This window comes from Rhinopithecus roxellana, chromosome 21 (genome assembly GCF_007565055.1).
Source record: "Rhinopithecus roxellana isolate Shanxi Qingling chromosome 21, ASM756505v1, whole genome shotgun sequence".
NCBI lineage: Eukaryota > Metazoa > Chordata > Mammalia > Primates > Cercopithecidae > Rhinopithecus > Rhinopithecus roxellana.
Genome location: NC_044569.1, coordinates 39,231,700 through 39,257,912, shown reverse-complemented (window position 1 = coordinate 39,257,912; position 26,213 = coordinate 39,231,700). Strand labels below are relative to the sequence as shown.

At 44.8% G+C, this 26,213-nt stretch overlaps 1 protein-coding gene across 1 annotated transcript; it reads left to right on the top strand.

Annotated features, from left to right (window-relative positions):
* Nucleotides 1–1,179: 1,179 nt before the first annotated feature.
* On the top strand, nt 1,180–24,991 carry LOC104661409. Its single transcript, XM_030925822.1, has 5 exons — nt 1,180–1,198; nt 9,435–9,584; nt 9,784–9,949; nt 12,858–12,868; nt 23,928–24,991. Exons 1-5 carry the CDS (start codon nt 1,180–1,182, stop codon nt 24,326–24,328), a joined length of 747 nt encoding a protein of 248 aa, XP_030781682.1. The 3' UTR covers nt 24,329–24,991.
* Nucleotides 24,992–26,213: the final 1,222 nt, after the last annotated feature.

Sequence of the window (26,213 nt, the reverse complement as noted above, 5' to 3'; positions counted from 1 at the left end):
CAGGGTGAAAAGGATCGTGGGTAGTCTCATGCCAGTTCAGGTTAGACTTTCCTGCCAAATGAAGTACACAAAACTTTCCATGTTTAGAACTATGGATTTGGGCGAGACACTGTGGCTCATGCCTGTAATCCCTGTACTTTGAGAGGCCGAGACAGGTGGATCGCTTGAGCCCAGGAGTTCAAGACCAACCTGGGCAACATAGCGAGACCTCATTTCTACAAAAAATTAGCTGAGTGTGGTGGTGTGCACCTGTCTGGAGTCCCAGCTACTCAGGAGGCTGAGGTGGGAGGATCCATTGACCCTAGGAGGTCAAAGCCACAGTGAGCTGTGATTGCACCATTGTCCTCCAGCCTGAGCAACAGAGCGAGACCCTGTCTTTAAAAGAAAGGATACTAGGGCCACAGATAAGAGGTGTGGGGCTGTAATGCAGTCGCCTTTACGTAATGGCCCAGGGGAAAGGAGGAATCTCACACCCTGGAATTGTAGGTTTATCCGTGTCTCGGTGGTTTTGGTGAAGCCTCTGGTCGCTTTTCCTTACTGATGTGTGTTTCCTCCAAACTCACCTGTGTTGTTTGATTGGCATACGAGGGTCCGTGCTACGAGGCCAGGACAGAAAGAGGTTAAGGGGAAGGACAGCAGTTGTTGAACCTCAGAGCTCACTAGGCACAGATGAGAAAACGTAATACTTCTGTCAACCTAAAGAACAGAGAAAGCCTCTCTTAAAGAAAAAGTTATTTTTTTTCAAGCATAGAGCATTGCAATGGGAATATACATTCCACAGTAAAGACTGCATATTCAGAGGGGGAAGAAATCACGTAATTATTTTGAGATAATGGTCCTTGGTACAGAGATTGGTAACAAGGAGGATCCAATCTGAGGTTGGACAGGCAATTGCTGGGCAGGTGATCTTGCCAAAGCACCTTTTGTGTAAAGTTATGATGGCTTTAGTGCCCGGTTTTGGGTTTTGTCATCGTTTTTGTTAGCAGGTGCTCAAGCATGGGAACCCTCTCTTCATGGCCTTCCCTGACTCTATTTGCCAGGGGTTTTGTGTACAAGCATGAGAACCCTCTCTTCATGGCCTTCCCTGACTCTTTTTGTCAGGGGTTTTGTGTACAAGCATGAGAACCCTCTCTTCATGGCCTTCCCTGACTCTTTTTGTCAGGGGTTTTGTGTACAAGCATGTTGTGTACCCCCTGTGGTTAGGTTTGGATGCCTCTCCATGCTGAGATGGACCTGTCGTTGCTGGTGGTCTCACCCCACTTCGAGGGGAATGATTGCTGACTAGGATCCAGTGTCAAAACCCTTTTAGCCACGTTTGAGCATCAAGGGAGGTTTGAAGGGAGTAGCTCCCTGGATAAGTCTACCTGGAGTGCATTGTTAAGTTCAATTTTGTCTTTTCCATGATCTTTTGCTATCATCTGAAAGTGCTGGGCCAGCATTACACTGTTAGGAGTTGTACTTCTGCAAATCAGTTAACAAGTAGCCAGGCGTGGTGGCTCATGCCTATAGTCCCAGCTACTCAGGAGGCTGAGGTGGGAAGATTGCTTGAGTCCAGGAGTTCAAGGTCAGCCTGGACAACATAGCAATACCCTATCTCAAAAACATGATCTTTATTCCTGTGTATCCTGGATGGAAAAAAAATTGACAAGGAACAGATACAAAGTTCAAAAAGGGGAAATAAAAAGTAAAATTAACAGTGATATGTCAATCCCCGTTTGCATGCATGAACCCGGCAGGCGTAAAGACAGTGGAATGAGTCGCCGACCACAGGGAATCAGGTAAGACTTGAATGACGTGGCCTGTTTTCTTCTTTGGTGTATGTGGGTCTCAACTTTCCCTGAGGAATTGATCCAGGTACCACAATAAGAAATGCACAGGCATTTTCTTACTTAACCAATGAATACTAAATTATTATTATTATTATTTTCTAGATGGAGTTTCACTCTTGTTGCCCAGGCTGGAGTGCAGTGGTGCAATCTCAACTCACTGCAACCTCCACCTCCTGGGTTCAAGTGATTCTCCTGTCTCAGCCTCCGGAGTAGCTGGGATTACAGGCATGCACCACTATGCCTGGCTAATTTTTGGTATTTTTAGTAGAGACGGGGTTGGCCAGGCTGGTCTCGAATTCCTGACCTCAGGTGATCCACCTGCCTCGGCCTCCCAAAGTGCTGGGATTATAGGCGTTACTAAAGGATTTTTATGCTCTGTTAAGTTACCAACAGAAGCTACTGATTGTGAAATTTCAATTTCTTTTTTTTTTTTTTTTTTTTGAGGCGGAGTCTCGCTCTGTCGCCCGGACTGGAGTGCAGTGGCCCGATCTCAGCTCACTGCAAGCTCCGCCTCCCGGGTTTGCGCCATTCTCCCGCCTCAGCCTCCCGAGTAGCTGGGACTACAGGCGCCCGCCACCTCGCCCGGCTAGTTTTTGTATTTTTAGTAGAGACGGGGTTTCACTGTGTTAGCCAGGATGGTCTCGATCTCCTGACCTCGTGATCCGCCCGTCTCGGCCTCCCAAAGTGCTGGGATTACAGGCTTGAGCCACCGCGCCCGGCCGAAATTTCAATTTCATCACTATCCTGTCAAGTGTAAAAGATAGACATTAAGAGGAGTTGAGGAGTTAGGGTCTCCTTGTGATATGGAGTCTTGTTCCAATGTCTAGGGAAAATGGTTTACAACATGAAAACATCAACTTTTCCTTCCAGTTTGCAGCTTGAATATCTCTGGTTGTGGCATCAAGTGGTTTGGTGAACCTTATGTGTGGACCGTACATCAGGCATGAGGCTTGTTTCTTAAAATGTGTTTAGGTTCATCTTACAGGGCTTTAGGAGAGAAGCAGTTTTAGTTTTTAGTTGGAGAATTATAGCCAAACGTTGGAGAAAATTAGGAGAATTCAGGACTAGCCCATTCTACAGGTAGATAACAAGAACTTGAAAACAAGGCTCAGAGCTACAGTCTAATAACAAGGGTATGATAATTTTTCTTTAGAAACATAACTTTTTCTCCCTACACTGATCACATAGGTTATCAGATTTAAAAAGCTCTTGAGGCTAGAAAGCCAAACCTGGGCAGATCTTCTATTGTACTTACAATCTGAATATTCCTGGGCCTGCTAGGAAATGACAATTTTTATTTACTGATTGTAAGGCTGGAAAGCCTTAAAACCAGGCTTTCTATGGATACCTTCAAATATGATATTCAGTCAAAACCTCTGTACTATAATCAAATGTTTCCAATTGTATCCTGCTGTAAAGAGAGAATAGATTTTTGTTGAACTTATATAAATAATTATATTGTACTTAAAACTAAGAATATACATGAATAGTTTCCAAATTTTGGAAGAATCAAGTAGACAGAAAAATCAAATGCCTCCACCTTTGTTCACTAAACTATACCAAATTGTTGTAAACTGTAGACAACTTTTGAGAGACAATTTTCTTAAATCCGGAAAATAAAACATGTAGGTAAAGAACTAAAAATGTTGCAAGAAAAAGTCATTAAAACATTATCTGTGTTAATTTTTAAATTTCATATAATGAGTATTTTGTTTTGCGTGATCTTGGTTAGCAGCGCCACCCAACAGCTTCTTCATCACAGTTCTGGAAATTCCTTTTCCATTCATGATCTTAAAGTTTTCAGAAATCTGTGTCCAAGAGTCTTGCAAGTGTTTTTATGAAAGGCAAATTGGGACTGTAGTTGATTGGTTGATTGCAAAGACTTTTAGGGAATAATTGAAAATAACAAGTAGGGAAGCCAAAAGCTTAAAATGGCCACGGTTGAAAATCTGATGAAAATTCCTAATTACCAAGGAAATTTCGTTACTTACGTGTAACATATGGCATTTTTTTTCTTTGGGATGGAGTCTCGCTGTGTTGCCCAGGCTGGAGTGCAGTGGTGCGATCTCAGCTCACTGCAAGCTCCGCCTTCCAGGTTCACACCGTTCTCCTGCCTCAGCCTTCCGAGTAGCTGGGACTACAGGCGCCCACCACCACGCCCAGCTAATTTTTTGTATTTTTAGTAGAGACAGGTTTTCACCATGTTAACCAGGATGGTCTCGATCTCCTGACCTCATGATCCGCTCACCTCAGCCTCCCAAAGTGCTGGGATTACAGGTGTGAGCCACCGCGCCCAGCCAACATATGACATTTTAAAAAGAACAACTGGAATCATGACAGACAGCTGGACTGATATCAGGACCATGAAACTTTTATAAATTTCGTATCATCTTTAGAATGCATTAATAGCCATACAAATATAACTTCAGAAAAAATATAACAACCAAAATTATGACTGATAACATGTTAGATTTCTGTGAGTTTACATGATTTTTGAAACATACCAACATCATACCCATAAATGTATTTGCAAGAAGACCTAGTATCACTTACCATTTGACACTTCCCTGCAGTTTACCAAAGAAGCCTAATTGTTTAATGTCTCAACAAGAGAGAGATACATGTTTTGAGTCTCTCCAGAAGCACAACTAGAAAAATCCAAAAGTTAGTTCTAGGTCAAAAAGACTTAATTTGGTATTCTGATATTTGGGAAACTTACCAAATATGTCAAAAAGTTTAAAACACTTGATCAAAACAGAATCACAGGGCCAGGTGCGGTGGCTCATGCCTGTAATTCCAGCACTGGGAGGTTGAGGCAGGTGGATCACTTGGGGTCAGGAGTTCAAGACCCGCCTAGCCAACATGGTGAAACCCTGTCTCTACTAAAAGTACAGAAATTAGCTAGGTGTGGTGGCGGGTGCCTGTAATCCCAGCTACTGGGGAGACTGAGGCAGGAGAATCGCTTGAATCTAGAAGGTGGTGGTTGCAGTGAGCTGAGATCACACCACTGCACTCCAGCCTGGGCAACAGAGTGAGACTCCTGTCTCAAAAAAAAAAAAAAAAAAAAAAAACACTACAAGTCATGTAAAATATTATTCATTTAAGCAGAGTGATAGTTAAAATACTTCAAAAGCAAGTACGGAAAATTACATGAATGTAAAAGCCTTAACCCATTTAAAGCTCAGTTTTCCTGAGTAATCAAAAACTTAATCAGAAACAAATCTAGCTTGATTGAATGTAAAGATGTCTTATGTTTAGGCCAGTTACCAAAAGTAAAGAAAAACCTCCTGCCATGTGGTTGCTTCTCCTTAGATAACTCAGAAGTCAAACCTGAAGAGAAGGGCACTTGGATTTAATTAGACACAGGAAGAGTGCATCCAGGTTTACGAGTGTTCACTTTATTATAGAGGACTGTAAACAAGAAAAGGAGTGCCTGCAGCAGGGAATTACATGACTCTTAGTAACAGCATAGGAATTTTCTTGGTTACACAGAATAATCCAGACACATCAGGAAAAGCTGGCCAGGCCAGTGGCTTATGCCTGTAATCCCAGCACTCTGAGAGGCCAAGGCAGGAGGATTGCTTGAGCCCAGGAGTTCGAGACTAGCCTGGGCAACATAGGAAGACCCCCCCCCCCATCTCTACAAAAAATGGGGGAAGAAAAAGAAACAGATTTCGGGATTAAACATCAAAACCTCTTGCAGTTTTCCTAAGGGCAAATCAATACTTTAAGAAAACCTTGTTGTTCTAACATAGGTGATGTGGTTTGGCTCTGTGTCCCCACCCAAATCTCCACTCCAATTGTAATCCCTATAATCCCACAAGTTGAGGAAGGGACCCGGTGGGAGGTGATTGGATCACGGGGGCAGTTTTCCCCATGCTCTTCTTGTGATAGTGAGTGAGTTCTCAGGAGATGCGAGGGTTTTGTCAGGCAGTTTCACTGCTCTTGCTTACTCTGTCTCGCCTGCCACCATGTAAGACATGCGTCTTCCCCTCTGCCATGACTGTAAGTTTCCTGAGGCCTCTCCAGCCATGAGGAACTGTGAGTCACTTAAACCTTATTTCTTTATAAATTACCCAGTCTCGGGTAGTATCTTTATAGCAGTGCAAGAATAGACTAATACAATCGGGGACCAAGATTTTTAGTTTTGTGCTATTTACTCTGATAGGAAATCTCATGAAGGCTTTGGACCAAAATTTTGGGTAAACAGTTTCCATGCAGTTTAAAAATAAAAATAAAAAACACCATTTCTACCCCCACCCACCTCTTTTTTTGTTTGTTTGTTTTTTGTTTCTCATTTTCAAATGAGGTTAGGGCTAAATTTTCCATTGTTTACATTTTAGCTAGGTGGGCCAGGCATGGTGGCTTATGTCTGCACTTTCGGAGTCTGAGACAGGTGAATTACTTGAGCTCAGGAGTTCTAGACCAGCCTGGGCAACAGAGTGAAACCCCTCTCTACAAAACAATGACAACAGAATTAGTCATGTTTGGTGGTGCATGTCTGTAGTCCCACCACTGTACTCCAGGCTGCGCGACAGAGCAAGACCCTGTCTCTGCCTCTGTCTCTGTCTCTGTATCTGTCTCTGAGTCTGTCTCTGAGTCTGTCTCTGGTCTCTGTCTCTGTCTATAAAAGGAAAAACATTTTAGCTAGGATTGACTGCATTGTATAAGAATCTCCATGTAGCCTTGAACCAGCAGCAAATGTCTTTTGGCTGCTGGTCTCGTTTGCTTGGTTAGAGATATGGGCAGGAGGCATTGGAGCAGGTTTGGTTTTGTTTTTGGCTTTTTCTTTTCGGACTCTGCATGGCAGAAAAAGTAATACAGTTTTTATGCTGGACAGAGACACCTTACATTATTGCTCTGAGTTCCAGCTTTTGACCTCTGTAATCTGAGAGCCTAACTTTTATAAACATTATAAATATTTATGTAGTTCTTTTTCTTTTAGATTATTAATTTTTCAGTTAAGTGCTCCATCACCATAAGCAATTGTTAGTCAAACCTAAACTGATGTCTCTAAAAGGTGTCTAGGTTGTTGGTTACCGTGGAGCTGTTGTAATTTCTTAACGCCATTAATTTGAAAGCCCTTTAAGACTTTGAAAAAAATCTTGGCTAGAATGCCATAAGCAGTGAGTTTCATCTCAACACCAGCAGAAGAGTCAGAAAATTCAAAATAGGCAAAAAAGAAAAAAAGAAAAAGAAAAAAGGGTGGGAGGAGAGATAGAGACCTGCGAAGACTCCATGCTCACTCGATCGCTGCAAGGTTGTTTTTTTCCAGAGAGTTGCTTTTTTAGAGAGTTCAAATAATGGCCATTGAGCTCTGGATTTTCCTTGGTGTCATTTTGCCAATCACTTTAAACATGTGCATGAGAATGGGCCACAACATGTAGCTGGCTGGAATCCCAGCACACCTGGCATACTTGAATGTTTTAGAATCTCATTCAGTTCTTATTAATCTCTTGAGAGCAAAGAAAATCTACAAATCTGGCCGGGCGCGGTGGCTCAAGCCTGTAATCCCAGCACTTTGGGAGGCCGAGACGGGTGGATCACGAGGTCAGGAGATCGAGACCATCCTGGCGTACACGGTGAAACCCCGTCTCTACTAAAAATACAAAAAACTAGCCGGGCGAGGTGGCGGGCGCCTGTGGTCCCAGCTACTCGGGAGGGTGAGGCAGGAGAATGGCGTGAACTCAGGAGGCGGAGCTTGCAGTGAGCTGAGATCGGGCCACTGCACTCCAGCCTGGGCGACAGAGCGAGACTCCGTCTCAAAAAAAAAAAAAAAAAAAAAAAAAAGAAAATCTACAAATCCAGCCAGGGAAGTCAGGAGTTTAGGCCGTGTTTGAGATGGTGGCGGCTGCCCTCATGGCCTTTAGTTAGTCGTTCTGCACCCACCATTTAGAATGTTTACTTTTGTTCTCAGAACATTTAAAAAAACCATCAAGGGGAAAGACTCGAATCAAGTCCGAAGGAACCAAGGTAAGAGTGTTCACAAAAATTTTAACCTGGGTGTCCAGATAGAACAAAATATTAAACTAGGCATGCAGATCAAAAGTGAATTCACAAGTAAAGACATGCCTTACAGAGAGAGTGTTAATTCTGTACAAATCAGAGCATTCAGCCCAGAAAGATTTATGCCTTTGCACCAGCAAGGACTTCGCAGAGAAGACAAAAAGGCTGTGTATCATCTCAGGCCGGATGTGCGGTCCTTTATCCAGGCGGCCTCATCCAAGTCACGTTCTGAGTGGCATCAAAAAGCCTCCAACACAAAGAGAAAGGCTCAGCCTGAGAAAGGCTCACCAGGGTGAGAAATCAAGTTATGGAAGTGAAGAGCTCAAAGAGGTGGAGTAAATACTGCACAATGGTTCCAAAAAATGGGAACAAAAAATGATTTCTTCCGAAGGTGATATTTTTCTGGTCCCATTTCTGACACTGTGTGTATCAGGCTAAGTAACAGAGAGAGGGTCACTCAAAGAAGATGTAACTTATTCAAGAATAAAGCATTGAAATGGGAATACACATACCACAGTAAATTGCGTGCATTTTCAGGTACAGGAAGACAAAAGGTTTTAAAGGGAAAATTAGGAGGATGACAGAATTATTTTGAAAGAATTATCCCGGGCTACAGAGATCAATAGCGAGGGTGATGCTAGTCTGAGACTAGACAGGCAGTTGCTGGGCAGACGTCCTTGCACAAGTATTTTTGGTGTCAGGTTGTGCTGGTCTTTGCGCAAGATTTTGAGTTTTGCAGTCTTCTATCACATTTTTTGTTGCTAGTCGTATGTGGGAACGCTCCCTTCATGGCCTTCATTTGGCAGGGCTTTTTGTTTGTTTTTCTAACACAAGTGCCTTCATTTTGAGTCTAACAACTTTTTTTTTTTTTTTTTTTTTTGAGACGGAGTCTTGCTCTGCCGCCCAGGCTGGAGTGCAGTGGCCGGATCTCAGCTCACTGCAAGCTCCGCCTCCCGGGTTTACGCCATTCTCCTGCCTCAGCCTCCTGAGTAGCTGGGACTACAGGCGCCCGCCACCTCGCCCGGCTAGTTTTTTGTATTTTTAGTAGAGACGGGGTTTCACCGTATTAGCCAGGATGGTCTTGATCTCCTGACCTCGTGATCCGCCCGTTTCGGCCTCCCAAAGTGCTGGGATTACAGGCTTGAGCCACCGCGCCCGGCCGAGTCTTAACAACTTTTATAACTCCACCAAAATTAATCTGTGAGAAACAGTCTATGTTACAATACTACAGGTGCCTTCAAGTTTACATTTTACAACTAGGGTTTTGATTTTTCTTTTTTTTTTGAGATGGAGTCTCACTCTGTCACCTAGACTGGAGAGCAGTGGTGCGATCTTGGCTCACTGCAACCTCTGCCTCCCAGGTTCAAGTGAGTCTCCTCCCTCAGCCTCCCGAGTAGCTGGGATTACAGGTGTCCACCACCATGCCTGGCTAATTTTTGTATTTTTAGTAGAGCTGGGGGCGGGGGGGGGTTTCACCATGTTGGCCAGGCTGGTCTCGAACTCCTGACCTCAGGAGATCCACCTGCCTCGGTCTCCCAAAGTGCTGGGATTATAGGCGTGAGCTGCCGCACCTGGCCATTTTCATTCATTTTCGCTGAGTGAAAGGATGGGATGGCACGTGGAGGAGTCTCGCTAAATGCCGTGGAAGCTTTTCAGGAAGGAGAGAAGCGGAACGGTCATTGGATGTGGTGCAGGCCACTCTCTTTCAACCTCTCAACAATGTCTCAGTTCCAGGGAGGAAGACCTGGGGTATGTATCCGTCTTATCAAGAAAAGCTGCTTGTTTTCCTGGTTTATTTTATCCCTAAAGCTTAAAAGCCCCACCAGGTTCTTCTTTTTAAAAATATAAATGGAAGAGTAGCATTGCCTCTCACAGGACTGCTGAGAACCACCCTCGCTGACGTCACTCACAACTAATACAGCTGTTTCCCACATCACTGATTTTCTAGGGGAATGTGCCCAGTCCCCAGGAGCACAAGCTGTCCTGGCCATGTTTGTCCACCGAACTACAACTCACACTCCACAGGTCCTGGAGCCCGAGAAAGACCCCCACAGGGAGCTCCCAGCCACGCACAGGTCCTGGGCCCCGACGAGCCAGCCATCACCACTTCACAGGTGAGCTCTGTCAAAACCGGCAGCTTCTGAGTACCATCAGCTACCAGTGTGCCGTGAAATAGTTCTCAAACTGGTTGCTATATACAGGCATTTTACTCATTTCGCTTTATTGCACTCAAAGATACTGCATTTTTCACAAATTGAATTTGTGGCAAGTCTGCCTTGAGCAAGTTGATGGGCACCATTTTCCCAACAGCTCCTGCCCACTTCATGTCTCTGTCACATTTTGGCAATCCTCAGTCATCCAAACTTCATTTCTATCACGTATGGTGATCTGTCATCGGTGATCTCTGATGTTCCTGCTGCAATTGTTTTGGAGCACCATAGCTGCCCACATGAGACACCAAACTTAATTGTGATCTGACAGCTCCCCGACCTGGCATTCCCGTCTCCTCTCCTCAGCCTCCCTGTTCCTTCAGACAGAACAATATTGAAATCTGCCCAGTTAGCAACCTTACAATGTCCTTTACATGTTTCGTTGAAAGGAAGAGTTACAGGTCCCTCACTTTAAATCAAAAGCTAGAAATGATTAAGCTTGGTGAGGAAGGCATGTCAGAAGCCGAGACAGGCTAAAAGCTAGGCTTCTTACACCAAATGGTTAGCCTAGTTGTGAATGCAAAGGACAAGTTCTTGAAGGAGATTAAAAGTGCGACTCCAGTGCACACAAATGATAAGAAAGTCAAACAGCCTTATTGCAGATCCAGAGAAAATTTCAGTGGTTTAGATAGAACATCAAACCAGCCATGACACGCCCTGAAGCCACAGCCTCGTCTAGACTGAGGCCTTAACTCCCTTCAATTCCATGAAGGCTGGAGAGGCGAGGAAGCTGCCTCTCTTCACTCTCTTCAGAGAGAAGAAAGGTTGGAAACCAGCAGAAGTTCATTCATGAGGTTGAAGGAAAGAAGCCGTTTCTGTAACATAAAAGCGAAGGTGAAGCAGCAGGTGCTGGTGGAGAAGCTGCGGCTTCTTTAGAAGTTTCTTCAGAAGTTTTGCAGCTGTTCTTGGTGTTTGTTGTTTCATAACTTGTAGAATTAATGTGTCAAGTTTATTGATGAACCTGTTAGGGCCTTAACAGCCGCGTGGAATCTCAGGCAGCTTGAGGAGAGCTGGCAGTTCTGTGACTTGAATTTTCCCGTCTGTCAACTCGGTTTACCATTTCACTTGCTTAGGTTCATTTCAAAGTCCTCCAATAAGATTTTATGCTTTTCTCCATATAGCACTTACTCTTCTTTGTTTTGTGTGTATTACTAGTTACTTTTTCTGTTCCTGTTGTACACGATAGCTTTTTTAAAACTGCCATTTTCCAGCTGATTGTTGCTGGTTTACAGAACTTCTGTGGATTTTCATGAACTGTCACCACACACTCACCTTACTAAGATCTTTTATTTCTAATAGTATATCAGTAGATTATTTGCGGTTTCCACTGTAAAAAAAAATCATTTATAAATGATGACTATTTTATGCTTCTCTTCCAAGTTTTACTTCTTTTCTTGGATTGCTGTGGTAGTTTAGCCCTGTAGTGCAGTGATTAACAGAATCCGTTATAGTGGGTTTCCTTGTCTTATTCCAGACGGTAAAGGGAGGGTTTCCGACATTTCTCCATCAGGAAAGATTTATGCTAAGGGTTTTTCTGGCATGTCTTTTCTCAGGTTAAAGAAACTTCAGTTCATCCCTAGTCTCCTAAAAGATTGTTATGACTATTTTAGAATAGAATCAAATGGTTGTCTGCCTCTGTTGAGATGATCATATGGTTTTTCTCTTTCATTTTGTTAAGATAGGGAAATACGTATATTTGCATATTATAATGTATACATTATTCTATTTCAAAAACCAGATTCAGTTATGCATTTCTGGGATAAAACAAATTCCATAAGTAGATTTTTAGTTAGCTAATATTTGACTTAATCTTTTTATGGCCATGTTTACAAGTGAGAAATGCCTGTGTTCCTCTCTTGTGTTATCCTTGCTGAATTTGAAATCAAACGTATATTGGGCTCATAGAACGAGTTGGGAAGCTTTCCTCTTTTCTGTCTCTAATTCCATTTTTGAAAGCATTTTTTAAGTGTGGGATGACCTTTTTTAATGTTTGATATAACCTTAAACCTTTCTTGTCTTGGCATTTGTTTGTGGGAAAATTTTAATCTACTGATTAGATTTCTTTCGGAGGTATAGGTCTGTTCAGACCTATCTCATCTCAAAATGAGATGTTTCACTTTTGGAAATTATATTTTCTAGGAATTTGCCAATTTCTTTTGATTCATTATTGTTGTTTTTCATCATCTTAAATTGGATGTTTAGCTCATTAATTTTAAGCCTGTGTTCATTTGAGTCAAACCTCAGAGCTATAAATGCCCTACTAGATGCCACTTTTCCTTCCTCTCACACGTTTTAAAATAGTCAATCAGTCAAGTATGGCTTTATTTCTATCGCAATCTTTTTCTTTGATGAAGGAGTTAGTTAGAAGTACATCTTAAATTTTCCAAATGTATAGGGAATTTCTTTATCTTTATATTGTTGATTTCTTTTTTCTTTTTTTTTAATTTTGAGACGGAGTCTCACTCTGTCGCCCAGGCTGGAGTGCAGTGGCGCTATCTTGGCTCACTGCAAGCTCCACCTCTCAGGTTTACGCCATTCTCCTGCCTCAGCCTCCTGAGTAGCTGGGACTACAGGCGCCTGCCACCATGCCCAACTAATTGTTTTGTATTTTTAGTAGAGATGGGGTTTCACCGTGTTAGCCAGGATGGTCTCGATCTCCTGACCTCGTGATCCTCCCGTCTTGGCCTCCCAAAGTGCTGGGATTACAGGCATGAGCCACTGTGCCCAGCCTATATTGTTTCTAAATTAATTGCACTATGGTTAGATAACATAAAATGTATGATACTATTATTTTGAAATTTAATGCAGTTAGCATAAAGCCCAGTATATGGTTAATATTTGCTTCAAAGGAATGTGTATTATTTTCTGATTTGGTTCAGCATTCTATATCTATCTAATAAATAAAGCTTGTTGAATGTGTTATTCAAATTTACTATATGTTTACCTTTTTCTAATTGAAAAAGCAATAGTCTAAAGAGATGCGTCAAAATCTCTCACTTTGAAAGTACGTTTGACAATTTCGCCTGCAGTTTTATCAACTTTGCTTGTGTGTGTGTCTTCCCTCCCTCTCTCCCTCTTTGTGTGTGTGTGTGTGTGTGTGTGTGTGTGTGTCGTTCCTGTCTCCTCTCTCTATATATATGTGTGTGTGTATTTTTTCTCCTTTATCACACATTTTTCCTTTGGGAATCTATGGAGATCTGCTTTTTTGTCTATTTTTGAAATTTTTGTTCACTCCATTGTTGTTCTTTTGGTGATCACCATTGAAATTTTACTTTGCATTTCGAATATAATAAATTTAAGATTAATACTTGAGTTTCCTTCTCAACAACATAAATCTTAGATCACTCTTCTCCAGACTTTCAAACTATCATTGATCAATATTTTAGCTCTATAATTTTTATAACTCCCAAGTTAGATATTGTGGTTATTATCTCATAGACAATGTTTGTTTAGATTTAACATACATTCAACAATTTATTTGTTTGTCATTTCTTCTGATATTTTATAACTTCCTTTTTTTAAGTAACAAATAATTTATAAGGAAAAAGATCTATCTCAATGTAGACGAACTGGTTCTGCCAAAACAATGTATATCGAATAGACATCTAAATAGTTAGATAATATGTAATCTATATGTAATACATGCTACATAATACATGCTACATAATGCACACTACATAATACACACCACGTAATACACGCTACACGATACATGCTACATAATACATACCACATGATACATGCTACACAGTACACACCACATACTACATAATACATGCTACATAATACACACTATGTAATACTACACAATACACACTACATGATACACACTACATAATACACACCACATGATACATGCTACAGAATACACATTACACAATACATGCTACATGATACATGCTCCATATTACATGCTATGTAATACACGCTACATAATACACACTACATAATACACGCTATATAATACACACTACATAGGACACACTACACGCCACACGATATGCTATGCATAAGTCAGTCATGCCCTTATGGGATTAGTTTCCACCTGCTTAGAGCACATTCTTTAGAACTCCTTTAGGAGAGTTTTGTTGGAGTTTAACTCTCAGTTTTGTTTCTTTGAGAATGTTTTATTTGCTCTCATGGAAAGATGGTTTGGGTAGACAGCAGTAGAATGACAATTTGTTTTTAGAAGACACGATTCCACTGGATTCCAGTTTCTATTTTTGCTGTTAAAAATCTGGGCATGGTGCGGTGGCTCACGCCTGTAATCCCAACTCTTTGGGAGGCCGAGGAGGGTAGGGTCACCTGAGGTCAGGAGTTCAAGACCAGCCTGGCCAACATGGTGCAATCCTGTCTCTACCAAAAATACAAAAATTAGCCAGGCATAATGGCACACTCCTGTAATCCTAGCTACTCAGGAGGCCAAGGCATGAGAATGGCTTGAACCTGTGAGGTGGAAGTTGCAGTGAGCCAAGACTGTGCCACTGGACTCCAACGTGGGTGACAGAGCAAGACTCTGTCTTGAAAAAAACCAAAACAAAAATAAAAAAGAAAATCTGTTAGTCTTATTGTTGGGTTCATTGGCGATCTGTCTTCTGTTTGTCTTTGGTGTTCTGAATTTTTTTTTTTTTGAGATGGAGTTTCACTCTTGTCACCCAGACTGGAGTGCAATGGAGTGATGTCGGCTTGCTGCAACCTTGGCCTCCCACCTCAGCCTCCCAAGTAGCTGGGATTACAGGCGCCCGCCACCACGCCCAGTTAATTTTTGTATTTTTAGCAGAGACAGGGTTTCACCATGGTGACCAGGCTGATCTCAAACCCGACCTCAGGTGGTCCACCCACCTCGGCCTCCCAAAGTGCTGGGATTACAGGCATGAGCCACTGCACCCGGACTCAGCGTTCTGACATTTTCTCTCGGTGTGTCTAAGGGTAGGTTTCCTTTTATTTACTGTATTTGGAGTATATTGTGTATTCATAACTCTCATCAATTCTTGCAGATTTTCAAGTATCATCTCTTTAATCAATCATTTTTTTCCTCTTCCTTTTTGGTCTCACTTCCTGAAACTATAAATAGATATCTGTTAGACTTTATTCTGTAATCTCTCCCTCTTAATCTTTCAGATATTTCTTGCCTCCCTGTTTTTCTGTTATGCATTCTGGACAACTTCTTCAGATCTAACCACTAATTTTGATGCCTCTGCGGGCCTGAGTCTGTTCTGTGTTTGGGTTGTGTGTGCTGACTTTTGCTCATGGACACGTTCCTCTGCGTGTGTTTGCGGCTGTTTGGCCGTGAGCTCAGGTTTGGCTGATGTCACTCTGTGAGAACCTGGTGGTCTTTACCACTGTCTCAAGCTGGGGACCTCAATGGGGAGCACATTTGCCTCCTCTGCTGGGCCTGGAGCCCCAGCTCACCTCCTGGCCCAGACAACCTTTAGGTGGCTCTGATGTGGCAAGTCCTCTCAGGGCAGCCTCACCTTTTCTATTTTATTGTGGGATTTCCCTCCTCTGAATTCAGGTCAGGAGGGAGCCTTGAAGAAGTCCCTTACTTCATTCAAGCCCAATACTGGCAGGAAAACCAAGTCTCAGGCAGGATTGGATGGTTTTGTTGGTGAGGACCCTTCCGAGTGTCTGGCCTCCCTTATTGTCAGAAGTAGAAATCCCCTCTGATTTTTCTTGTTTGTTTATAACTGCATAAAACAGTCCAACAGGGAAAACCAGTTTCTTCCTCCCCCTCCTTCCCCTCTTCCTCCTCTTCTTCCTTTTGGGCTGGTTTTTTGAGACACAGCATGCATTCTAGAGGGGGCATGTGCTCGCGGTTGCTTTTATTTCAATAAATGGGGCAGAGAAAAAAAGAGCAGAATCGGGAAAGTCCCCGTGAGTGGAAGGGCCCTGCTGATGTGACGGGGAGAAGGCGATGCCTCGACGGTCAGAGTCTTACCATTTTGGGGAGAGAGCTCCTAAGACAAGGTGTCTATGAGCAAAACTCCATCTGCATGGAAGATGCTGTTCCACGACGGATTCGCGTCGGAACAGTGTGCACCGTGCATCCGAACACACAGGCCCATGAAATCCGCTCTCCAGTTGAGTAAGGGGCCGCTCCCACGGGTTGTCTGGATGGCGCGTTCCTCTCCGTGAAACGGAGGAATAATGGAAACAAATGTGCTGCGCTTCGGCTGAAGGGAACGTGCTGTCTTTGTCGTCCTTGTTTTGCTTTTCTGTTGCTGTGTTTTAAAGGAGGGGGTAGCGCACACGTGGACTTGGGAGAGAACAAGACAGCCGGCAAAACGTAGATGGCCCGTGTGCTGTCTCGGAGAAGGCCGCTAGAGGGGTGAGGGCGGCATCCGTGAATCCGTGGCCCGTGAGTGCAGCTGGTGCGCCCTGCAGGGCTGGTGGGGCCGCGGGTGGAACGTGCCGCCTTCTAAGCACCCGGCAGAAGCGTGGGCGGGAACAGAGGCTCTGCTGCTGAGCCCAGTGCTCACCCTCCCCAAAGCTTCCAGGGTGCGTTTGATTGTGGCGGTGACTGTAGCGACTCCGAGTTAGAAGGACCCCGTTGTGTCCTAGAATTTTCAGCAGGTGTGTTTTTAATTATAGCAGGCAGAGATGGCATTGAATGTTCTGCTGTTTGAGCCTTCCCATACAGTTGGGGTTTAATTTATGAAATGGTTATGACAAGTCTGGCATTAAGAAAAGAAAACATATTTTAGGGTAAATCTGATTCGCGTTTCCCAGCCCAGCTTTCATTTAAAAATTTCCTTTGGCGCAGCCGGAGAGCTTCTGGCACCTTCCCTGCTCTTCTGTGGCACAGTCACCTGAGGTCTACTCCGTACTTTACATGGAAGTGAATAAACTAATGTATTCCAACATTTATTTTCCTAACACATGTGTTCTGGCCATACAGCAATAGGCTATTTGTGATTGCATATTATAATGTATTCTTTGCAGCTGGAAAAAGTACATATTTTGGGAAAATAAGCATAGGACTCATTTGACTTTAAATCATCAGATGAGTCTTAAAAAGCCTTTTAAAGGAGACCTCCAGGCTTGCTATGCTGAATGCGGATTGTCCATGCAACTTAAGGGAGAATTTTTCTGTTTGTTTAAAAATAATTCCAAAACATAAAACTGATGACTTATTTGAATATTACTTAAAGAAGATTCTTATCCTTTAGAGATATATGCTGAAATATTTGGAGATGAAATAGTATGATACCTGAGATTTATTTCAAAGTAACCTGGTTTAGAGACTAGTGGGTATGACTGAGATAAGATGTGCTGCACTGAGGGTGCTGGAGGGGGTGGCAGGACCAAGGACCAAGGGTGCTGGAGACGGGAAGACAGCAGAACTGAGGACTGAGGGTGCTGGAGGAGACGGGAGGACAGCAGAACTGAGGACTGAGGGTGCTGGAGGGGGCAGTGGGACTGAGGACTAAGGGTGCTGGAGGGGGGGCGGGACTAAGGACCGAGGGTGCTGGAGGGGGCGGTAGGACTGAGGACTGAGGGTGCTGGAGGGGGCGGCAGGACCAAAGACCGAGGGTGCTGGAGACGGGAGGACAGCAGAACTGAGGACTGAGGGTGTGGAGGGGGTGACGGACTGAGGACTGAGGGTGCTGGAGGGGGCGGCAGGACCAAGGACTGAGGGTGCTGGAGAGGGGTGGACAGCAGGACTGAGGACTGAGGGTGCTGGAGGGGGCGGTAGGACTGAGGACTGAGGGTGCTGGAGGGGGTAGCGGGACAGAAGAACTGTTGGTGCTTTCGCATATGTTTGAAAATTTTCATAATACACAATGTAAAATGTTGTTAGAGGAAACATTCTTCCTCTATAAATTTCACTTGCACTTTATGTACAAATTACTTTCTAGTTTGCTTCTGTTCTTATCACTGCCAGGTTTCCATTACAGCCACTGGAGAGAGTTTCTAAGAAGCAGGTCCCCAGATGCCTGTCTTAATGTGATTCAAAACAGAGAAGGGATTGGAGCCGTGGACAGACAGTACAAGATAGAACCGAGGGCGGGCCGGACTTGGGAGAGTCTTTAACAGAAAGAAATCGCTCTCCGGGGTGCCTTAAAGTGCTGCCTTTTACACTCTAGACCATGAGCATCCTGGAATTTCAAGTTCTGGTCCATTGATCTTTATGTCTATCCTTATGCTGATACCAGATGATCTTGATCCCTGTAGCTTTATAGGAAGTCTGAAATCCAGCAGCATCCATTCTCCAACTTTGCTCTTCTTTCTCAAAATCGTTTTGGATTCTCCAGGTCCATGTAAATAAATAGTTCCGTTTGTCAGTTGCCACAAAAGCATGCTGATATTTTGCTGATATTTTGATAGTGACTGCATTGAATCATATCAATTTTTGGAGCAATTTTGTAAATAATATTGAAACTTTCAAAGGGCACAGGATGTCTCCATTGGTTTTGCTCTTCTACGATGTTTGCAGTTTTTGCTAATGAAAACTCAGTGATGTTTTGTAGCTTTCAGTGAACAAATATTGCATGTCTTTTGTTATATTTAATACTATTTTATTCTTTTTGATGATATTGTAAATGGAATTGTTTTCCTAATTAATTTTCAGGTTTATCGATATATAAAATATAATTGATTTTTGCTTAACGATTTATCTTACAATCTTGGTAAGCTTGTTCAGTAGGGTTCTTTTTTATAAATTTCTTAAGAGTTTCTACATAGAGGATTAGGTCATCTCCAATAGATAGTTTTATTTCTTCTTTTCAGTATTTATGGTTTTAATCTCCCTCCCTCCCTGCCTCCCTCCGTCCCTCCCTCCCTCCCTCCCTCCTTCCCTTTCCTCCCTCCCTCCCTCCCGCCCTCCCTTCTTCCCTCCTTCCTTCCTTCCTCCCTCCCTCCCTCCCTCTTTCCTTCCTTCCTTCCTTGGAAAGGAATTAATCATGAAAGACTGAAGCTTTCCCTCCTAAGATGCTGAACAAATCAAGGCTGGCTGTTATCACCACTTCTCCTCCAGCACAATGTGAGAAATTATTGTTACAAGTCAGGCATTAAGAAAATAACACATATTTTAGGGTGAATCTGGTTCCTGTTTTTAAGCCCAGCTTTCATTTAAACCCTCCCTTTGTCTGGCACAGCCAGAGAGCTTCTGGCACCTCCCAGCTGTTCGTGGCCAGTTGTCACCTGAGGTCTACTCCGTACATTACATGGAAGTGAATAAACTAATGAATTCTAACGTTCATTTTTCTCCTCCAGCACAATGTGAGAACAGACAGCGTAGTCTCGTTTACCATCTTAGGAGGGAAGCCCTCAGTCTTTCATGGTTAACTGTGATGTTAGCTGTAGGTTTTTTGTACATGTCCATTAAAAGATGGAGGACATTCCCTTCTTTCTATTTCTTGTTTGCTGTGAGTTTTTATCATGAATAGGTATTGGATTTTGTTAATGATTTTTTCATATCTCTTGATTAACTGATTTTCAGATATTAAACCAATCTTGGATTTCTGAGGTACACTCTAATTGATCCTGGTTTATAATCCATTTTGTATGCGGTTGCATTTGGTTTGCTAATATTTTGTTAAGGGTTTTTGTGTCTGTGTTTGTGGGAGATATTGGTGTGAAGTTTTCTTGTCATGTTGAGTCTGGCTTTGGTGTCAGGGTGATCCTGGCCTCATGGAATGAATTGTGGAGTATTACCTACTCTTTGTTTTCCTGAAAATGTTGTGTAGAATTGGTATTATTTAAATATTTGATAAAATTGACCAATGAAGCCACTGGGGACAGGGCTTTTCTTTTGGGAAGACTTTAAGATATCTTTACTTGTTGCAGGCCGATTAGGATTTTCCATTTCTTCTTGAGTAAGTTTGGGCCATTTGTGTCTTTCTAGGCATTTTTGCATTTCGTCTTTATTGGCATATGTTTGCTCATACCATTCCCTTAGCACAAGGTGGTGATGTGCCCTCTCATGCCCTCTCATCACCAGGCTTACTAACTGCCTCCTCTGTCTTCGTGGTCAGTCGGTCTCAGGATCTCTCAATTACAGTGCTAGTGACATTTTGTGCTAAATAATCCTGTCTTTGAGGGCTCCGCTGTGCTGACGTGCAGATCGGTTTTGCAGGTCAGATCTGTTTAGGGTCGATGGCTGTGTGAGGAAAGAGAATCAGGGCTGGGCAGAGGCAGAAGCGAATCACAGCGTGGTCACACCAGTTGAGCCTCGGCCAGGCTCCTGAGTGAAGGCAGCCTTCAGAGAGTTCCCCGGACGCTCTCCTGGCCTTCCCCTCCCGCCTTGCTCATCCCTGGTCTGGGCTCCCTACAGCAGAGCTCAGCTGCTCCTCTCTTGGGGCCTCAGACTGGACCCCCCTTCCTGCTGCTGGGCAGCAAAGGCTTCCTGGGGTGGTACTTCTGCGTTCACCCCATGAAGGCACTTTCTCCCTGAAACTTACACACAAGGAAGACTCGTTTGAGGCCATGAAACGTGCACTGGGACAGTGACGGGCCTAGGGTCGCACAGGATTCATGCATCTTTTTGGGGAGGAAGAGCCGGTAGCAGGGTCTCCCCTCTCTGAAGACGTGCTGGACACAAAGAACCTCATTTTCCACTCTGTCCACACCTGTATGGCTGAGGCTGCATCTCAGCTGGAAAATTACACTGGAATTCTAAATAATAATAATTATTGTTTCTGGTTATTTTGAATCCACTGACAAAGACCTTTACAAAATAATTGCACTGATCAATCCCGTTTGAGGTGCAGGGGAAGATTCTTGAGTTGGTGTGTGAGGAGAACATTAGAGGAATTCTGCACTGGTGTTTTGCTTAGTGAGTATAATTGCAAGGAGTGTATCATGTTAAAATGCCTGACGTAGTGTCTTGTAATAACACATGGTTTCCATCAAGAAGCAGATGGTTCTCAGCCTCTCCTTAGAATAAAACATCATAATTTAACCACACCCACAAGCTCCACTGCAGAGTGAGAGCAAAGGCGGATGCTGCACGTTTCAGATCTGTGTAATTGCAGCCTGAGAGCACTTTTTAGGGAGAAGTGCCCTTAAAAAGAAACAACTTACTAGAATATCAGATAAAAGAGTCCTGGAATAATGGTGTTTAGTAACAACTATAGCTATGGCTTACAGAAAAGCACAAATGAAACAATTTCTATCTCGAAGACTTGTGGTCCCTGGATGTTTTAAACTTCATGTTTCTAGGACAAAGTAAAAAAGACACACTCAGTATGCTTCAGATGCTTTAATTTCACCATAAGAAGGTGTGAACAATGTCTTTCTGCTCATATATTGAAATCTTTCACAAAAGTTCTTTTAAAAATGGAGATGTAACGCATACCATATAATTCATGCCTTTAAAATGTCCAATTCAGGGGTTTTTTAGTATATTTACAAGATTGTGCAGCCATCAGCGCTATGCAATTCCAGAGGGTTTTCATCATCAAAAGGAAACCCAGGACCCTGAGGATTAGGAACTTGCCTCCCAGTGTAATGGAAGCAGGCGGCCACTAGATGGAGACGTCTCTCCACCGCCTTGCAAGTGGGGCTCGCACCCCAGGGAGCCGGAGGGAGGACCCCGCGCAGGAGGCCGGCCCTCAGCCCCGTGGCACCTGCCTCCGCCCCTCACTTCTCAGGAGACAGTTTCCCCAAATACCCTATGCCTAGTCCTGTCCGTGCAAGAGAGGCTCTTTAGGGAAAATGTGCACACGCGTTCTTTATTTTACTAGTTACTTCTTTCTTTTCTTTTTTTTTTTTTTTTGAGACGGAGTCTCGCTCTGTCGCCCAGGCTGGAGTGCAGTGGCCGGATCTCAGCTCACTGCAAGCTCCGCCTCCGGGTTCCCGCCATTCTCCTGCCTCAGCCTCCCGAGTAGCTGGGACTACAGGCGCCGCCACCTCACCCGGCTAGTTTTTTTGTATTTTTAGTAGAGACGGGGTTTCACCGTGTTAGCCAGGATGGTCTCGATCTCCTGACCTCGTGATCCGCCCGTCTCGGCCTCCCAAAGTGCTGGGATGACAGGCTTGAGCCACCGCGCCCGGCCACTAGTTACTTATTTCTTACATATTATTATATATTAATTCGAATGTGGTAGAGAATAATATAACAGGCACCTTAGTCCATGATGTCACTCGTTTTATTTAGAATGAGCCTAAGTTGAAAAGCAAAATTACATTTAAAATTAATTCGAGAAACATTTTAAGTGACTGTCGGTTGAGATGGAGACACAGCCATGCCCTGTGGGGCGCCCCAGCTTCTGGGCTCTGGAACAGCGCAGGAAGGATGCCTGTGGGAGGACGAAACAAAAATCCCTCAACTTCCAGGAGAATGGGACAGCCCCCGTCCAGGGGCGGATGTCTGCTCCATGTTGCCTGGGAATCGTCCACCCGCCGATCGGGGATGACTCCGCCTCACCTGCTCTCCCCTCGAGTCTCCAAGCAGGAGGCCCTTGATTCATTGGTGCTGTCAGCCGTGGCGGAAGAACTCCTCAGTGTTTGTCCTCGGATAAAGCAAACGGGAAGCGGGCTCTTCATGGAACTGGCCATCCCGAGCCGTGCTTGCAGTTATGGGGACGAGAATCCAGGCTGAGGGGCTGAGGGGGGTCTTTGGGCGGCACGTGGCCATGGACAGGGCTTAGCTTACAATTTTGAAACCTGGAAATCAAGGTTTTGGAAACAAGCCTGATGGTCCGTAGGCTGAGTCACTCGGTGTTTGGGGGCCTCTTTCTGCTGGGGACGCACCAGCTAGGAGGGGGGGCAGCAAGTTCACCTGCTTCCTGTTCCCCCACGGCGGGCTTCGTGTTCTGCCACGGGGGCTTCATGCCCCCGGAGCTGCCCTGGCCTCCACCTGTGCCTCTGTCAGCCAAAATCGCAGGCCTCAAAGGCTTCACATGCCCCGGGTAGGGTTTGACTTTAGTGGCAGTCCTGGGAGGTTAGAGGCCTCGCCCCTATTTTCTAGATGAGGGAAGTGACATTCGAAGCATTTAAGTAACTTTCTGGTTACTGGGGAGATGGTCTGTGAGCTTTGGTTCTTTAACTCCAGACTTTCTTTTCATATATTCTACTTTCTCCGAATTATTTTCACCCCAGGAGGGTAAGGTGCTTGGCTGTAGACACACATGCTCCTGGCCACCTTCTAGTGCGGTAACTACCCACTTTGTCTTGGGGAGAGTGTGGAGTGGGGAAACCTGAGACAGCCCAGGATTTCTCCACTGCACACAGTGTTGCAATTTTTTGAGGGTGGGGGTGGAAATTCATGCACTAATTGCCTTTATGAGAACAAATGATGGCGTTGCGTAATGTTATTGTATAAAGGGAGTGTTATTTCCTATTATTAAGCATCTGCTTAAGATGCTTGAGGGAGAATATAAAAGTCATTTAAGAAATATTTGTTGAGGAAATAAATGAATAAATAAATTAGATAAGAATAGCACCTGGTCTCAAAGAATCATCAAGCTAATAAGATCTTCTATCGAGCTTATAAAAACCAAAGTTCTACCAAGAAGCTGGCAGGGCTCTGTGGTCTTTCATAATTTCCAAATCATGGAACCACCGTCCACCTCTGCATTCCCGTTTGCATCTGAGGGTTCCACCAACCCCAGAGGGGAAGAAAAATCACAATACAACAGTAAAAAATACCAATAAAATACCGTGTAACCAGTATTTACACCGCATTGCATAGTTTGAGGTATTCTAAGTCATCTAGATAGGAAGCCCTGTTCCAGGCAAGGCCCCACCCCCGTGGGTTCTGGCTTCCGGGGGGTCTGGGGCACCTCCCCGAGGGGGCATGAGGCCACCCACGTGTCCACAGGGGCTCCTCGAGTTTGCCCCTCACTGTCCCCACACCAGGGCAACATTGGACCTTCAGATAGGGCGTGTGCAAGATGAAAGATGAAATTCATTTTCCCATCTCCATGGCATCCGACAGACAATGCTGCAAAACCTACCCTGGTAAAGAGGGAGAGAAGAAACCAGGCTTTGGCAAGAGAGGCACTGTGGTTTCCCCAGAGGACACAGTGGAAGACTTCCAAAGGGCCAGGTTCCTCCTCAGGGCAAGGGGGCTGTGCTGACCCGGCTGGGACCGAGCTTGGGAGGAGCAGGTGCGGCTGGAGGCCCTGCAGGGTCGCGGCTGAGTCAGGAGTTTTAAATCTGGACAGGAGTTCTGGGCCTGTCATCGTCCTCATGGTGAGAGGCCTGGAACCTGAGGCCAGGAGGCCGCGGGAGGCTGGGATGGAGCCGGGGGAGGCTGAGGTGAGCCCGGCCTGCCTGAGGTCTGCACTGGGGCCTCACTGCCCTGTCTGCCCTCCTCCTGACAGTCAGGGGTGTTGATTAGCAGAAAACCCAGTTAGAGATGAAAAATGGTGGCAAATATGAAAAATGGCACAGTCATCCCTTGATGTCCCTGGGGGACTTGTCCCAGAACCTCGAATATGGGACCAGTCCCCACACAGTCTCTGCAGCCAGGAGGACTCGCCACGTGCAAACTACTGGCTTTATAAATGGACCCGTGTAGTTTAAACCCGGATTGCTTGAGGGTCAGCTGTAATAACAGTTATTGCTCGATTAAACGAGTTAAAATTTTATAGATGTTAAAAGTGGCTTAAAGAAAGATAAAATCATGTTAAAATACAGTGAAGGTTGAGTATAGGCCCCAAATAATTGAAATCAGGATATCGAAGAAGTACCTATACCCCCATCTTCACAGCAGCTTGATTCACAAAAGCCAAAAGGTAGACACCACCTAAGTGTCTATCCAGGACAGAATGAACCCACACAACGTGGTCCGTCCTACAGTGGAAAATTATTCAGCTTTGAACAAGGAAGGAAAATCTGACCCAGGCTACACCATGGATGAATCTTGGGGACGTCGTACCCAGTAAAGACAATCATGCATGAGTCTTACTCACAGGAGGTCCCTGGAGTCCACAGGTCCATAGAGACAGAAAGCAGGTGGGGTGCCGGGGGCCGGGGCTGGGGAGCGAGTGTTCCACGGGGACAGAGCTTCAGGTTGGGAGGATGAGAAAGTACTGGAGAGGGTCAGTGGTGGTGACTGCACAGAACATTGTGGATGTGCTTAGCCCTATGGACGGTGCCCTTACAAATGGTTAAAATGGCACATTTTATGTTATTTATGTTTCACCACAATTTTAAAAACACAGCGGAGGAGCCTACCGTTCCGGGAAGGACTTGCTCTGCCCTGCTGCTTTATTTGGGAATTCGGAAAGTTTCACCGTGGCTACTTGTTACAGGAGGAGGTTGCAGTGAGCATCTGGGGCATGTAGGGCTCTTCTGTGGGGCCCCCCAGTTTCTCCTGAGGTGCCCTGATACTCTGCAGTCAAAAAGATATGGATGTGTGGGGTTTTGTTCTGATCCTCCTTTTTGAATGGGAAGGAGGAATCCCAGAGCCAAAGTGAGTGTGGCTAACGTCGCACAGGCTCAGAACACAACGGCAGCCTGTTCTTCAGACGCTGCGGGGAGGACCCTTGAGGCAGCCGCACCTGGAGTCCCTGCCCCAGCTTTGCCCACCGCTGTGGCCACACGCGGCACCCTGCTCAGGAAAGAGCCCCGTGCTGCCTGCATGGCATCCACAGCAGCGTTCCAGTGTGCCGGTTCGTACCGCGGTCCTGCTGGACTCTCTGCGGTCTACCATAGCATGGTAGACAGCACTCCCTTCATCCCACGAAGGGCATCTGGCACTTAGTTTGAGAAGATGTCACTCTTTTCTAAGTGCCACTAACCCAGTCCCCCACTTTCCACTCAGACTCCCATGTGGGACGGTCGTGGCTGTGGAGTGTCCCTGTGTCTCCTGGGTGACTTGGGCCGCCAGGGAGCCCCTGGCCCAACCTCCGGCTGAAAACAGGAATAAAGACAGTGAGCTTAACATTCCAACTGTTTCAGACAATGTGTTTCTCTTTGTGGGGGCAAAGAGGGCAGGGAGACACCTGAAACCATTTTTATTCATCAGCTCAAGTTGGTGGGTGGCAGGGTCATGTTGAGGGAAAAAAGCCAAACTCTGTAAAATATTTAGAGAGGTTTCTTCTGAGCCAAATATGAGTGGCCAAGACCCGAGGCACAGCCTCAAGAGGTCCTGAGAACATGTGCCCAGGCTAACTTCAGACATGTAGGGGACAGAAGTAATGGACAGACGTCAATCACTATATGTGAGGTGTGCATGCGTTTGGTCTGGAAAGGTGGGATGACTCAAAGTGGAGCC

Excerpts from the sequence above, each read along its gene's own strand:
- LOC104661409 (XM_030925822.1), top strand. Across the intron at positions 9,585-9,783 it reads TCCAGGGAGGAAGACCTGGG|GGGAATGTGCCCAGTCCCCA; the intron begins GTATGTATCCGT and ends CTGATTTTCTAG.